Below are 17,418 nucleotides of genomic sequence, written 5' to 3'. Positions count from 1 at the left end.
TGTTCCACCTACCCCAACTGCACCCTCACATCTTAAGAATGAGCATTTAAGGGGCGCCTGGGTGGCTCAGTGGGTTAAGCCTCTGCCTTTGGCTCAGGTCATGATCTTAGGGTCCTGGGATCGAGCCCCACATCGGGCTCTCTGCTCAGCAGGGAGCCTGCTTCCTCCTCTCTCTCTGCCTGCCTCTCTGCCTACCTGTGATCTCTCTCTGTCAAATAAATAAATAAAATCTTTAAAAAAAAAAAATGAGCATTTAAGAAGTGACTGCTGATCCTTCAACTTCACTCTCTTCACGCCCTAGAATTACACACATACACTTCAGAGTTTCAGATGCCACTATTTAGATATATCCTAAACTGCAGGAGAAAGAAGAAACAGCTATGCTATTAACCAGTCAGGGCCCCAAAACAGTCGTTAGTCTGACTAAAACAACGTAAGAAGAATAACAAGAAGAAGGGTATCCACTAGGGCTGTTACACCCGTCTCTTCATGGTGGCAGACACACTTATATCCAATAATCCATATCCCATCAGCAAAAAAGGGAGCAATGAAAAATCACAGCGAGGGACTCTCCCTGCCTGAAATAGGTTCAATACCAGGAATGATAATGTGACTCAGTCTCAGGCTCCAGAGGAATGTTTTTGGCTTCTGGCCAAAGGAATGAGCCAAGTCACAGATACTCTAATTAAAAACTGGACTGAAAGCCTTCCAGCTTGGATCTGACACAGGACTCCAGATGGCAACTGCTTACTGACACACTACTGGCCTGGACTGAATTCTAATTATTGTTCTATGGCTAGGAAACAGCCTACACCTTCTATGGCTTCTAAGTCAATGGTCTTATGCATGAGCATCTGACAATTTTCAAGTAATACTGGAGGGGGATGGGGCGCCTGGGTGGCTCAGTGGGTTAAGCCTCTGCCTTCCGCCCAGGTCATGATCCCAGGATACTGGGATCGAGTCCCGCATCGGGCTCTCTGCTCAGTGGGGAGCCTGCTTCCCTCTCTCTGCCTGCCTCTCTGCCTACTTGTGATCTCTGTCAAATAAATAAAAATCTTAAAAAAAAAAAAAAATACTGGAGGGGGAGTCCCTTCACAAAATAATTATAGGAATGACCACAAAAGACGGCAACAATCAGATTAATGTGTACAACACTTGCCCAGAAACTTTTAAATCTGGGCTCCTACTTGGACTTTCTGAAGGGAAGTATTTTAAATTTTAGAATTTAGTTTTAAAATATTTATTTAAAGAATAAAGATGTTTCCCAAGCTTATTCACTGTATTTTTATCACTATACTCAACGTAATTATTAGTTTATTCATCTGTTCACTTCCCCTAAATAAACCATGAAGATCCTAAGGCCGGGGCTGTATCCTCTGGCTCTGTATGCCCAGTTTCCAGAACGGGGCCAACTATAAGCACTTAACACAGATTTATTAAATGAATGTCAAGGAAAAGGCTCCCCAGCACATCAGGTATGTATGAAGTGACTACTGGCGTTAAGCCATCTTTCTCACTGGAATGGGATATCGTGGGCTTTTAACAATGGTGTAATTCAAATATTTTTATACTTGAGGTGGACTATGGCTTAATATGTTTTTGAGAACTGATATAAAAACATAAAGGCAAAAGACATATTTTAAATAAGTAATGTTTAATTAATAAGTAATAATATAGGTAATCCCCACAAGATGGTACCAATGTACCAAAACCCAAATCACACATAAGCAACTATTATCATTTGACTACCACGATGACATCACATTTGTTACAAGAGTGGCCAAAGACCATGATGACAAGTTAAGTGACATTATTTCTCCTCCTCAATCGAAAATACCTAAGTAAGATCAGAACCAAGAAAATAAATTAATTTTCTATGGTTTTTATATATAAATTGTTGAGTAAATCCATTAGTATAACTAAAAAGAAAGCTAATGCTCTAGAAATCCCCAAAATGTTTCATTTTGTCCAGCGGTACTCAACGGGACATCAGTATTTTGGGGGAGAGTGTGGTATCTCACAGCTCATGTGAATAAAGAACATACGTTTCATTTTCAGCTCCATTGGTCTTGCTTTTCCTCTGCTTCTGCTCGTTGGTTGCTGGAGGGGCCTGTCCCATGGCAGGAGGTTTCCGCTTCGCTAACATTTTCCGTTGTCTTTCTATCTCTTCCCTTTGTGAATTTATCCTTTCCTGCTGCCTGGAGATACAAAAGATGTTGCACAGAAGAAAGTAAAAAAAATTGTAACATGGCTGCAGAATAAACACAAATATCTTGGTACCTACAGATTTGACAGACTTCAGAAAAAATAAGCCACTTTAAATCAAGTAGATAATTGATTTTAACTTTAGGTTGGAAGAGTCCAACAACTGACGACAGAAAGATTTTTTTGGGTAGGAATCTGTGATTTAGAAATCATGATTATTCTCAGACCAGGAAAGCAGGCAGGAACAATATCCAATTTCCACTACGACCTTATTTTCTGACTCAAGGTAGAATTTTCTTTCATTTTTTAAAAAAGATTTGATTTATTTATTTGTGAGAGAGAGAGAGAGAGAACAATAGAGTACAAGCAGAGGGAGCAGCAGAGGGAGAAGGAGAAGCAGGCTCCCCATTGAGCAAGGAGCCTGATGTGGGACTCCATCCCAGGACCCTTAACCGACTGAGCACCCAGGAGCCCCTAAACTAAGTTTTTCAAAAACAAATACATTCAGAGAAAGCATAATGAGGCCTTGCAACTCATAAAAACCTAGGGAATGGGACATAAAATGAATTCATAAAAAAACATATAAAGATTCTTCAGATATCTAACACCATTGCCATAAGAGGATTTCCTAATAAGAAGTCAGAATTTTCTATAATAAGTCCATTTGCAAATTAGGACTCAGGGACTTGGTAAAAATACCAATATAAGAAAACCACTTTCTTTCATGTATGCCTAACAGATAATAAGGTTTGGAGACCTGACATATTAAAAATACACCAAGATTTGGGATTAACCATTTAAAAGACTAAAATCTTTAAATAACCTACCCTAGTTGAGAATCAAATGCTAGCCCCCTTCTCCTTCTCTCTTTACTATGTTTCTCCTACATCCTTTCCTTAATCCCACCTTCATTTCTGCAGAATAATGGAATCTAAGTTTCTAACCTATTTTCAAATGAAATCTATTCAACCCTCTTCCCTGAACACTGGTAGTAGTAGTGGGTCTCTTGACCTTCCCTAGACTCCGTTATTTTTCTTGGAAGAATGGCAACCAGAAGAACAAGACTATATTCCAGGGTGGATGCCCATAGTTTATGCTCCCATTATCTGTAAGAACAATACTGTTAGCAAGATTAACCTAATCCAAGCATTATAAATTAAAAAACCATTCATCTGATAATACAATCCCACTGGGATCAGAATGAGCTGGTCACTAACATCAATTTAACAACAGAATGGAAATCATAGAGTTTTCTGTTAGTCTGAAAAAGAACTTTAACTATCATTAAAGATATGCCTCCCCACTAAAATACATGTATATGGCTTGAAAGAATTCTGGACTGAGACTAGAATCCTCAGGTAAAATCACAATCCTCCTCTGACTCAATGAATGTCTTCAAGGATCTCAGAACAGTCTCTCAAGAGGAGTTTCCCAATCAAAAAACTGGTAAAATATCTTTAGCTCCTTTTCTATCTTTTCATGGACATGGGTGTGAGGCATGAACTCCAGTAAACTCTCTGGAGATAACCATACAACACACAGTTTAAACTATAAACTACAGTGGGCTAGCGGAGAGCCACAGAGTTTTGTCTTTGAAGACCAGCTGCTTTGGAAGATTGAGATTTTTAGCGATCACCTTTATTAAGCATAAAATAAAACTAAATTTACTATTGTTTCTAGTTAAGAATCCAAAAATTTGATCTTTGGAGTCTCACCAAGAAAGGGGCCCCACAGCCATCACATATGTATATATAAAGCTAAAGACAGGGTACGATGATGCTAAAACTTGGGGAAATCTTAAACTGCATATGCTAAGAACGAGAGCACTTGCTGGAACATGAAAAAGGGTGCGCCAGGGATCACGATTATATAGAAAAATGATTCCTACATTAGTTCTTGATATTCTTGAAATGATTTAGCTACTTACACTTGCAAATAAAAATCTAAAGATAGTTCCATCGGTGATACTTCATTTAGGTTTATTTTGGGAGTGAAGTTGGCAATTGTGTCAGTAAACTGTAACTTCCCTTAGAAAAGAACCATGTCTTACCAAGCCTTATACCTCCAATACATATGACAGTGCCTTTCAGAATCGTTCCTTAAATATTTCTTGCACTGCATCAATTTTAGAGAATGACTGCCACTCATCACCCATGGAAAGACTACTTCCACTATCTTTTATAGAGGTGTTAATTATCTGATAAATCCATCTCACTCAAATCTAAATAACCCTATTTAAAAAGCCATTACCTCTAAAAGAAAACAAGATAATCAGCCTTAGGCACCATTACAGGCTGAAATAGGTCACCTAAAAAGGTATGTTAAAGTTCTAACCATCATGACTTCAGATTATAACCTTTGGAGGTAGGGTCATCAAAGAAGTCATTAGTTAAAATAAGGTCAGACCCAGTGGGGTAGGCCCTTAATTCAATATGACTGGTGTCCTTACAAAGGGGGAGAAGACACAGAGACACACAGGGGAACACTGTGTGAAGATGGAGGCAGATATCAAAGCCATGCTCCCCCAAGCCACAGAATGCCAAAGAATGATCCTCCCTAGAGGCTTCAGAGGAAATACGGTCTGTCAACACCTCAGGTATGGATTTCCCACCTGAACTGTGAAAGACTAAGTTTATGCTGTTTCAAACCGCCTGATTTATGGTATTTTGTTACAGTAGCTCTAGGAAATGAATACAGGCACCTTCAACAGAAAATGTATTCCAGACTCCAACCATACTATACATAGCCAATAAGAGAGATATTAAAAAACAAATGCACATATTTTTAGACATCATTTAACCAAACTATTTATCATGGAGTTACCTATACACAGAGAATAATTCTTTATGAAGATATCAAATATAGCTTTTACAACTGAAGAATTTCAACTTCTGCATTAAAACTGAAAAGGAATTAATTTATTAAAGTGAAACTCTAGAAAATAAAATACCTGTAATTAGTAGACACTAGCCAGAAACAGATTCACAATAAAAGTGATGGGTATTCTGTAATTTATATGACCTAAAACTATGAAAAAAAAAATGCTATCTACTTGGGAGGAATGATCCCTAGTTAAGGATCTCATTTAGACAGTCCCAATTGCTCTCATGGTTCTACAGCAAAGTCACCGTTTTGTACTCTGTGTAATTTCCAGAACCTTCTAGGCCTCAGGGACTTGCTTAGAATATAAAGATAAAATACTGCCATCAGCTAAAACTGTGAGCACCTCTTTAAAAAAAAAAAAAGTAATTACATTTTATATCTCTATACAAGCACACTACCATTTTTAGTCCAAGTCTTTTGACATTTTAGAGACTGCCATCTAAAGAGTAACCACTGTCAAAGACTGGCAGGGGTCACCATCACATCTGGGACTCAGTCTGAGCACTAGGTGGCTTTGGCCAGTAATGGGGATGTATCTTCGGGTCCCATTCTAATGAAACTGGACGGTGTGCCACTTTCAGGGCAATCTGTATGATCTGGTCAGGGTGTCATGCCTCGGCGTAGCAGCCATTTCCATCACCCTGGTGCCTTTCTGCTCTCACCAGCAACCTTCGCTTAGCACTTGGAGGAGATGTCATGCTGAGCCTCTGGCACCTGGCCCAACTAGAAAGGCTTTGTTTTTCCTCCTGGGTACTGTATCTCTGACTCAAGGGCCAGCCTCTTACTACACCCAAATTACACACACGCAAGGTACTCGTGTGAGGCAAAGACATACCTAAGCCAAATGGAGGGTTATGTAGCTCATATAAAACACTGACTGCTAATGTGCAATCCAGAGGCATTATTAGTAAGATCAATATCTGTACTTTATTTCAGATACAAATTTTTTATTTCTTTAAGTTTCATTACTATTAAAGGAGTTCCACACTCTCCACTCACTCAGTGGTCAGTAAGTTACTTCAAGAAGGAAAAAAGGAAAAGCAGTCTATGGAACCCTCCAACTCACGGTGACCTACACAGATCAAAAGTCTAAGAGCCCACGATTAAAAACATAATGCCCTCCCCCCTAGTCTCAGATGAAAATAATCTAACAAGTAAAGGTAAATAACCTAAAGACACATATTTTTTTAAGTCCAGAGCTAGTATTTACATAGTTGAAATTTTAGGATTTTAAATGTCAATTCTCTCCTTGAAGTAAATACTTGAATGTTTCAATCCAAAGTTACGACAAAGTGAAAGAGTGCTTAAGATTCCAAATTGCTGGGGCGCCTAGGTGGTTCAGTGTTAAGCCTCTGCCTTCGGCTCAGATCATAATCTCAGGGTCCTGGGATTGAGACCCCGCATCAGGCTCTCCGCTCAGTAGGGAGCCTGCTTTCCGCCCCCCCCAACCCTGCCTGCCTCTCTGCCTACTTGGGTTCTCTCTGTCAAATAAATAAATAAATAAAATCTTTAAAAAGATTCCAAATTGCTGACAGTCGCACACTGAGGCTGGCCCCTAGCCTGACCACTGGCTTAGCCCCTGCCTTTGAGGGAGCCACTATCAAATGACAGGAAACGGTCTCCTTAAAGGGCCTCAGGGGCATATCTTGTAATGTTCTTCTAGGGTTTTGTTTTATACTCAGGACATTCTTCCTTAGCTCCTTGCCCATTTCATTTTTCTATGGGCCCAGAATCAATATGCTTACTGACTCCTCATGAAAATCCATTACATAATTTAAAGGTAAGTCAAGTTCTAGATTTTTCTTCCTTAACTTCAGCAACTGCTATTTTTTTTTTTTTTTAAGATTTTATTTATTACTTTGAGAGAGAGAGAGAGACAAAGAGAGAGGGAGAAAAGCAGACTCCTGCTGAGGAGGGAGCCTGATGCAGGGCTCAATCCCGGGACTCCAGTCTCATGACCTGAGCCAAAGGCAGACATTTCACCCTAAGCCACCCGGGAGCCCCCAACTCTGATTCTTTTAGACTTTAATGTAGAATTCACTTATTATTTCTCTGATGCCTTAGGTCATTTTTTTCCAGGTCTTCCCCTCATTCCCTAGATTTCTTTACACATGTAGGGACTAAAGCTGAACGAAAAGAGGACTACCACAACTAGAATTCTTCTTCTTCTTTTTTTTTTTTTTTTAAAGATCTATCTATTTATTTGAGAGGGAAAGAGGGAAAGCACAGAGGCTAAGTGACAGGGAGAAGCAGACTCCCCACTGAACAGAGAGCCTGATGTGGGGCTCGATCCCAGGACTCCAGCACCATGACCTGAGCCAAAGGCAGATGCTTAACCGACTGAGCCACCCAGGCGCCCCCACAATGATTGTTTTTTTAAAGATTTTTTTTTTTTTTAATTTATTTGACAGCGAGAGACAGGAGATCACAAGTAGGCAGAGAGGCAGGCAGAGAGAGAGAGAGGGAAGCAGGCTCCCCGCCGAGCAGAGAGCCCGATGTGGGGCTCGATCCCAGGACTCTGGGATCATGACCCGAGCTGAAGGCAGAGGCCCCAACCCACTGAGCCACCTAGGCGCCCCCACAACTAAACTACAATTACAGAAAACTTAAAGCAACTTTTCAACTTCAATTTAATCACTGCAGTTCACTTACTTGATAAGGTTCTGGAAAGCGTAACCATCTGTCCATTGTTCAGTAAAAGAAGCCCCATGTCGAACGGTGGTAAAGTGTCCCAATCTCAAGCGGTCTTGCATGCTTTTATCCCTACACGCCATCTTCTCTTGTTTTGACTTGGAGAAAGGACAAATAGAAAAGAACTGTATTCTCCAATGAGAACTCAGAGCACAGTGTTTACTTTCTGCACTATAGTGATCAAAGTTTAGTACAACTGGCTGACCCCACGTGGTCTTTAGGAAGTACCCTAAAACTTTAAATAAATTCTCTGTATTAATAAAGAAAAGGGTTTCCTTTCTATAAAATTAATGAATTAGAAGCTGAATCAACGTTCTCCTCAGTATCTCTGACACCAATAAAGTAACCCACTTCCCTTTTATTAGTGTTCCCTGCCTTTTTAACAGCGTTCTCAAGATTTCAGCAGAAGTAATCACCAATCTGATGGAAACCTTTAGCCTGTAATAATTTATTTCATTAGCAGTACTGCTATTTTTCAACAGAAAATAAATATGTACTAGAGATATAATTAAAAAAAACTTGTAAGAAATAGTTACTAAAAACTACTACAGTCACAACTAATCAATTACTATAATAAAGAAAACAGCCAATTAAAGTAGTCACATTCAAGTATATGTCAACTTAATTTTTTTTAAAGCACAAAAAAACACTTAATTATCGCATTACTATATACGTAAGTTATTCCAAATACCATCTCTAAAATGGAAATGTAACTACTACTAAACATTTGCAACAGAAACAGGATATGCACTCCAAGTGACAGGATGAATTTAAGAATGTAGGAGAGCGACACCGCGAATAAATTCAACTAGGCCAAGCTGTCCCTGCCCATTCATCAAACGCCAAGCAAGGCACGACCAAAAACAATCCCCCCAATGATCATTCTGGATGCTTGCGCCAATGTCCATGTAAGAAAGAATTCTGTCAAATCATAGGAGAAGTCTTCTCCTAAAAAGCTGTACTTGAAAGTATTTTCACCTCACTCAGGTGAGGAGTAAGGAGCCCCAGCAAAGCCACCCCCTGAACATCCAGGGATGCAGGGTTCAGGCCACCACGACACTCACCTTTTCTATAAGGAGTTTCTTGCTCATTGTCACACATCGATTTAATCGTTCTTTGTACTTCTCTAGCATCTTTTGCTGTTCGTCAATTTGTCGCCTCAAATCACAGTTGGCCTTCAAGAGGGAAACATTTTTTAAATTAGCTCCAAGGAAGATAGATTAATACAAAAGCAGTTTTTAAGGAGTCCAAACATAATTTCTTATTGCTCAATCAAAAGCAAAATTAAGGTTCAAAGAGCTAAGAGTAATTAGATTTAAAAAACAAATACTTCATTCCTTTAGTCTCTCTTCCTAAACTTATCTATTTAAGTAAGACTAATTGTTACTACAAGTGGGCATGTTTTTGTACTGATCATGTTTTCCTCCTCTCAAAAGGCAGTTATAAGTAAATCCAGTACATCACATATACCTAAACTGTTGCAAAATAAGAAACTACAACTGAGATGTTTAAAATATATTCAAAGGTATTGAAATACTTTACAGCACTCACAGAATATTTACAAAGGATAATTAAACACAAAAAAATTACAGAATTTTTTTAAAAACCACAAAATGTTCTTATGGTCAATTATTCTTTGTTTTTCTATTCTTGTTTCCAAAGAAAAAGGGACATGAATTTACATAAATGTTTCTTACCAGAGAAGCCAGGCACACCCATGCCCGCATAAGACAGAACTAACAAACAAGATGAATATGGAGTCCCAGTTCTCAAGAATGCCAGAATGTAAATACACAGTTAATTTAGCTGTGGTCAGAATGATGGGCTAAATAGTTTGAAAAAAGTCAAACCTCCTGCAATAACAGAGAAGGGAAGAACCACTAACCCAAGTTCAATCCTGACTTGCAATTTTTTTAAACTTATATTAACAAAAGATCTCTACTCTTTCAGCAAATAAATGTTATTTTATAATAATGCCCTTGAGTTGTAAAAAAAAAAAAAAAAAAAAAAGATCTGGTATTTCCCATTCATATGATGTGTTTCTGAAACAGTAGAAAGCACAAATGGAAGCTACTACAACACACACAATTTTTGAGACATTGCAGCTTCATTTTTAAAGTGATCAATGTACAAGAGCTTCCATCTCCAATTTCTACTCGTATGTATCATTTCTATCACTTCTTTGTATAGAGTTCTATGGACCACTCTATCAAAGGCTAAGTACAAGTACATTCGGGTAAATGTGACTAATTCACAATAAAGAATCTACAGGGTGCCTGGCTGGCTCAGTTGGTAGAGCCTGCGCTGCCTCATCTCAGGGTTGTGAATTCGAGCCCCATATTGGTGTAGAGATCACTTAAAAATAAAATCTTTAAAAAAAAAAAAAGAAAGAAAGAAAAAGAATCTGTAAGACAAAGACTATGTCATGTTTACATAAAATTCGATTTCCTTTTGGAGGGCAAGGATTCCCTTAAAATCTATAATCAAATGTATGGAATCAATCTCTGGCAGCTTATTTAAACTTTTAAGAACTCTAGGGGCGCCTGGCTGGCTCCGTCTACAGAGCATGAGACAACTCTTGATCTTGGGGCCATGAATTCAAGCCCCATGCTGAGCGTAGAGCTTACTTTAAAAAAAAAATTTTTTTTTAAGGGGCACCTGGGTGGCTCAGTCAGGTGAGGGCTGACTCCTTTCAGCTCAGGTCATGATCGCAGAGTCCTAAGACCAAGTCCCGTGTCAGGCGCCATACTGGGCGTGGAGCCTGCTTAAGATTCTCTTCCTCTCCTCCCTTCTTCCCCCGACCCAACTCCTGTTCGTGTGCACACACACTTACTCTCTCTTAAACAAATAAATAATAAAATAAAACATAATAAAAAAATTTTTTTAAGATTTTATTTATTTGATAGAGACAGAGAGAGGGAAAGCACAGAGGGAAAGTGAGAGGAAGAATCAAGACTCCCCGCTGAGCAGACAGCCTAATGCGGGGACTCGATCCCAGGACCCTGAGATCATGACCTCAGCCAAAGGCAGACACTTAACCAACTGAGCCACCCAGGTGTACCAAAATACAATAAAATTTTAAGAACTCTAAATTTTTGTGGTTTTCTAGCACTAACAACTTTGTATTCAGATTTAAAACAGCACCTGCCTACCTCCTGACGCAGCCTTATTCAACATCTCACCAAAATGGAAAACCCCAACGAACCACCCATGACTGCCGAAAAGGAGACATAAGGAGCATTCATTCCCTGCATTCCAGATCAGAAACACAAATTCTCATCAACTTAAAAAATATGGCAGCTGCCTTCAGTGTCCTCCTTTCTGACACCTCCATTCCTCTGGTATTGTTCTACAGCCAAAGACTACACCCTTCAGAAAACAAGGGAGTGGAAGGTAGGTAATGGTGAGTAAAGGGAGCATACGGTTTCCTAGAAAATGAAAGCATACATCTTTTTAAAATTCAAAAAGAGTACTAAGTTGGGATTCAAGTTTTTCATATAATCCATCTTCACAATCTTAACAGTCAGGTGAAGAAAGATGAGCCCATGATCCTTTTTCAGTCCAGCGCAGCTTCTCTGGACAAAAGCCCGCCAATACTGAAATCGGGCTACGAGCTCTTTAAACCCACAATCTACCTAATAAAAATCTTGGCAATTTCAGCAGCACCCATATGAAATGAACAAAGACAGGAATAAGAGCAACCCCAAGCAAGCACATATGCTAACAATGAAAGATGGAAGGTAAGTACTGAGTCTAAACATGCCTCTCCTCATGGAAAGGCAGAGCAAAGGAAACAACCAGAGGAACAGACCTAAGTACAGATACTTCTAAGTGAGGAAAGTGAACATCAGCTTGAGAACCATGAACATATTTTCCCTAAAGAATCAAAAGAACATTTTAGAATGCAGCTTCTCATTGTCCATAAAACAAAAAAAGACGTGGAGTCTATGAAGTCAGAGGCAAAAACCAAAAAGAATGCACAAGGTGGAATAACAAAGTGAATTATGTAGGGGGGAAAAGTAAACTAAAAATGTAAATAATAGAATCGAAACTGACATAAGAGACAGTAAACAGCAGAAAATGTAAGGAAGATAAACTAATGTTTAATGAGATTCAGAAAAGAGGATCAATCATATTAAATAAGACTTGAAGTGATAGAAATAAAGGGAAGAGATCAGGGATTCAAGCTAGAAACCAAGGAAGAGGCCAACTTAAGACAGAAAGAGGCAAAAATTAAGCATAACCACATATTTCCAGAATAAAAATTTAGAGACCTATGTGTAGATGTACCCTGGCAAAATTTTTTGAAATACAAAAATAAGGGATGATGGTACTATAATCATCACAGAAAACAGACTACAGTTTGTTCCTTCAGTCACAGTCTTCTCAGAAATAGTAAATACTAAAAGAAAAAAAAAATGTAAAAGGTACACACACGTGTATATATATGTGTTACAATTCGGAGGTAAGAGGAAAAGCCTAACAGGTTATGACACAAAAGGAACACTTTTTATACAGGAAGATAAGTGAAAGAATTCTCAGGTCAACAAGGAAATAAAAAAACTTAACACTGATATATCCTTCTTGAAAAATAATTACTTAAAATGTATGCCAGTCAACTAAAAGTAAGAAGACAAAAACTGTGATTAAAAAAAAAAAAGCCAATGAGTTTAACATGTGTAACTAATTATTGTAAATTAGGGTCATAAAAGTGCTTGTAATGTAAGAATTATTCTTATATAAACTATTAAAATAATTTAATAATAATCGTCTCTCAAAACATCAGATGTTACTCAGACTGGGCTTATGTTTTCGTTATGTGCTCAATTCCAGGTTTTATACAGAGTGGGAGTCAAACACAGTACTTTTACTGTATTTGGTAATTACAGAAACAGGTCAAATTTTCTGGAGGGAGATGATCACAAATACAGTGACTTTTACTATCTTTATTAATAAACATGACTTTCTTCAAACAGTCTTGCCCAGTAAGACTGCAGATCTGCCCCCAGCTGTGTCATGGGAGCCCTGGAAGCTCCTCCAACAACACCTTCAGGGCCCCATGGAGCCAGCTGGAAAACTGTGTTAGTACAAATGATGATCAAACCTACACTTTTCTAAATCACTGGAGAAGATAAACTTGTAATGAATTTTATTTATAAATCAGTTAAGACTTATTTGTATACGCATTTATATGTATGTATATACACAACGCATACTACCAATGGCTCAAAATTACTGAAGGAAATGTACCAAATGTTCTACTCAGTTAACGGAATTATGGGTGTCGTATTTCTCAGTGCTCTCTAAATGTATCATAAAGAGCACAGACTGCTTTTAAAATTTAAAAAAAAAAACAAGTTTTTGTAAGGAATGGGTCAGTCAGTACGCTAGCTGCATATTAAAAATATATTTTTAAAATAGCACTGTGTATTTCCTAGAAGTATCTTTTAAATTCCAGATTAGGTTATTTTTGAAGTTTTTCTTGTAAGCACAAAAACCTTTAGACAAATACTCATAAAAGATCTAAAACTCAAAAAGCAGGGCTGAAAAGTACCTGTGAAATAGTTTTTAAAATTCAAGAATATTACCAAAACTTCTCTGAACAAAAAAACAATATTTTATGTTGTTTCCCACTGTTCCAGATGAAATACAATACTCCATATATCTATTTCTCTAGTATATATTTAAATATTAAAATCCTACAACAATTTAAAGATAGAGCTTAGAATACAGGTTTGATCCTATTTCCTACTCAGATTCCTCAGATTAAAGGGAAATATCCAAATGTTATTAACTTTGTTATTTGCTGACAGTAATTATGATATGTGCATAATCCGAATATTCAGAATATCAATCAGTGCTGTTATAAAATCTCTTACCACATTTTAATACTTACTCTTAACAAATCATCTATTCTTCCCTCCTTCTTTTCTAAGTCAGAATTCTTACTGTTTTCTAGTGCAGATATTTTTTCTATTGTGAGGTCAGACTATACAAAGAGAAAACAAATTAAGATTAGTCTCAAAATATTACATGTCATCATGCTTTTCTCATTACTCTTCTGGGGGAAAAAGCACTTACTAACACAGATAGCCTGGAATCACATGGCTAAAGAAATTAAATCTGCTTTCCTCACCCATTCTTTAAACCTTGCATTTTGCTACACCTGCACTTCAACTCTGGTATCAAATACATGAATCCTCAAATGACTGTGCATTGAGCAATACAGAAACAAAGTACTCTAGAAATGAAACTAACTTTGAACAGAAAAGGAGTTCAGAGGAGGGAGGACCCAAATCTCTAAAGAACTAACACGCCACCTAGTGGAAACAGAACAATCAGATGGGGAGAAATGAAGTTTTCTGAATCAAGTCTGTTCAACTGTCCAAAAGCTGATCATTCAAATAAAATTAAAATCTACTCCTGAAGGTTGTATAGCTCTTAAGATTTAAGAAATTCTCCTCGATTGCCAAGCATATTGTCTTGAAGGCAACACACTGCCAGGAGGCTTCAAGCAAACACAGTGTTCTATTTGGCTAGCTCAACACCACAGAATGGAGGATGTATTATCCACTATCCTTTTCAGATACTAACTTTGAATGTTCACAACATTCCCTAAATTAAAAAGAGTTTCTGAAAACTCTTTAAGGAGGAAATTATGTTGGTGTGCCACATGTTAAAGGAGTCTAGCTAGATCTTGTCAAATAAGCAGGTGAAAGGAATCAATAAACTACTTTCATAAAGTAGGGAATTAACACTCACTGAAGTGTATTCTAAGCACTGCCCTAAAAGCATTTTGTATACATTGTCTGAGAGAACTAGAATCAACCACATTCTACAGACTATTTGTACTCAAGAACTGAGGCCCCAAAAGACAGTGTTAGTGTTAGTTGCAGAGCCAGAATTCAAACTCAGGCCTATAGGTATCCAAAGCAAGTGCTCTTTCCTCAATACCAGGCTACAGTATAAGCATTTTTTGCAACACACTAGAATGGTAAAGAAACACCTCAAAAAGTTAAAGCACCTTCCAAAAGACTTTAATACTCAAAATGCAAGTTCTGAGTATAATACACAAAAATAATAGGTAAAGTCAGAGAAATAAAGGAAAGACAAGGAGAGGACTCACAGACTGTATTATGTGGTTAGCATTTATTCCTAAGCACATTTTTTCCTTAATACCACTGACCTACCTGGGTCTGTCTGTGCTGGATGGAGATCTGTTTTTGGGAGCTGCTGGAATGCTCTGTGTTGCCAGATCCCGTAGAGGAGGGACTATTTTGCTGAGCCTGTAATAAAGGTATATCAACCAATCACTAGAAAGTTTTGCATCTTTCTCCACAGACATTTGTTGTTTCGTTTTGTTTTTTTTAGATTATTATTATTTTTTAATATTCTCTATATCCAATGCGGGCCTTGAACTCACAAACCTGGGATCAAGAATCACTTGTTCCACCAACTGAGCCAGCTAGGCATCCCCCTCCACAAACATGTGTAGGAATGCAAACAAAACGAATTCCTTCTGATGAAAGTCAGGAGTCAGGGCCATGCAGCCAAGATGAAAATGAAACAATTTAAATGAGAAGCAAGGTTTAACATGATAGCATGGATCATATCCCTGTAGATAGTCTAAAGTATCAAATGTTCCCAAATGAATTTTAAATATGTAAATTCAAAAAAATTAAAAGTTATTCCTGTAATAACATGTCCTTTTCACTTATATGGCAGTATGCTTTTGTCAGAAAAGGCTGGCGAAGCATCCAATGCACAGGGGATGCTTGGGACTCTGGGAAGAACGAACTGTGAACTACTCTTCAGAATTATCTTCTAAATCCACAGACATTATCCATGAGCACACACTGGTCTAAAAATCCAGGATGATTTCCAATACTGTCACTTGCTGACTATAACTTTCATATGCAAGTGACAGGGCATTCTAAGACATTTTAAAATTCAGAAGACTTAACTCTTTTTTTTTTTTTTTTTAAGATTTTATTTGACACAGAGAGCACAAGCAGGGGGAGCAGCAGAGGGAGAGGGAGAAGCAGGGTCCCCACTGAGCAGGGAGCCCAATGTGGGGCTTGATCCCTGGACCTGAGATCACGACCTGAGACGAAGGCAAATGCTTAACAAACTGAGCAACTCAGGTACCCCAAGGAATCTTAAGTCTTAATATAATTCAACTATTTAGGAATATATAATCATATTCCCAAAAGTCCTTTTACTTTTTTAAGATTTTATTTATTTGAGAGAGAGAGAAAATGATGGGAGTAGGGGATGGAGGCAGAGGGAGAGGGACAAGCGGACTCCCCGCTGAACACGGAACCCGATGTGGGGCTTGATCCCAGGACCCCAAGATCGTGACTTGAGGTGACATCAGACACTTTGACTGTGTCGCTCAGGCACACTACCCTCACCATCCTCTTAAAAAGAAAACTGAACCTAACACGATACAACCCATCACAAACATAATTGGGAAATATTGGATATTCTGAGGATTATGGCTAATGGCAATACATCTACTGCTAACATCTATCAGAGAATGTATTGTTTCCACATATGTGAATTTTCTGATACTGTCTATATATTCCTTAAGCTATTTCTCTTATTCATTAACATAGGACCAATGCTACATCCACTACCTACTGAGTAAGTACTGTCCGCTGTTTCACTGTGATGATCACAGGCCAATCCTTACAAAACCCTATACGGTAGCTTATTATTTCCATTTATAGATAAAGAAAATGCAAATCAGAGATATTAAACACCTCTGCAGGGTCACAGAGCTAGTAAATGGGAGAGCATGAATTAAGGGCTACCTGTATGCCCAAGGACCACAGCAGACTGACTGGCTCTCATTAACAATTAGGGATAATGTCCCAACCATGCCCCAAGCAAGGTAATAAGCACGTCATACACACAATCATTTTGAAGGCTCACAACAGCCTTGTAAGAGGGTAGGCAGTATTATCTCCACTTGTATTTATTCATTCAGCAACTGCTCACTCCCTATGTCTAAGCACTATGTTAGGTATTAGGGATACAAGGACCAAGTAAAACAGACAAAACCCACACGCCCAGTCATTACTCTGCCTTAATAGAGCTCACAATCCCGGGGATTTATTAAGCACTCAGTAAATATTTGTTGAAAGAAATTGTTAAATAAAGAATCATACAATAAACACAAAATTCCAACCGGGATAAGTGCTATAAGAGTATACAGCAGGACACATAATCTAATCCAGAGTCAGGGATGAATCCCTGGGGGAAGTAGTTTCAGAGTTACGATCTGAAGGAAATAAGCAGTCAAGGAGAGCAGACAATCAGATCATTCCTGGGACAGAATATATACAGGAACACAAGGGGAAGAGAGAAGACTGATGTGGGGATCAAAGATGTCAAAACCGAGAAACCAGTCTCAGAGAGGCTGAACAGTATCCAGAGCCTGAACGTGCTACAGCTGTGATGAGAGCCAGGTGCAGCCAAGTCCAAATAACTGAAAACCTTCTTTACTCTATGATGCAGCAAGTCTTTTTTTTTTTTTTTTAACTTACTAGTTAATAAGGGTCATCATCATGAACCTCAAGTGTTATACTGAACTACAGGAGCATCATCTCCTTTAGTTATCTGTAGATTGCTCTT

The 17,418-nt window shown here is 38.2% G+C and overlaps 2 protein-coding genes across 6 annotated transcripts in view; one reads left to right on the top strand and one right to left on the bottom strand.

Annotated features, from left to right (window-relative positions):
• Window positions 1-17,418, top strand: part of LOC123929308 (40S ribosomal protein S24-like) — a 576,828-nt gene that overhangs the window by 66,585 nt on the left and 492,825 nt on the right. The window lies entirely within an intron of this gene.
• The window catches only part of TLK2 (tousled like kinase 2), a 119,830-nt gene that overhangs the window by 29,977 nt on the left and 72,435 nt on the right, over window positions 1-17,418 (bottom strand). For all 5 annotated transcript variants that reach the window (XM_045985396.1, XM_045985394.1, XM_045985395.1 and 2 more), the window contains 5 exons: window positions 14,970-15,065; window positions 13,676-13,768; window positions 8,844-8,954; window positions 7,741-7,877; window positions 2,046-2,198 (listed from right to left, as the gene is read on the bottom strand). In XM_045985396.1, the coding sequence (XP_045841352.1) occupies window positions 2,046-2,198; window positions 7,741-7,877; window positions 8,844-8,954; window positions 13,676-13,768; window positions 14,970-15,065 (590 nt within the window). The remainder of the gene's footprint in view (window positions 1-2,045; window positions 2,199-7,740; window positions 7,878-8,843; window positions 8,955-13,675; window positions 13,769-14,969; window positions 15,066-17,418) is intronic.

This window comes from Meles meles, chromosome 18, assembly GCF_922984935.1.
Source record: "Meles meles chromosome 18, mMelMel3.1 paternal haplotype, whole genome shotgun sequence".
Taxonomy (NCBI): Eukaryota; Metazoa; Chordata; class Mammalia; order Carnivora; family Mustelidae; genus Meles; species Meles meles.
Note: the sequence above shows the minus strand (reverse complement) of the source record. Positions and strands in the feature narration are given on the sequence as shown.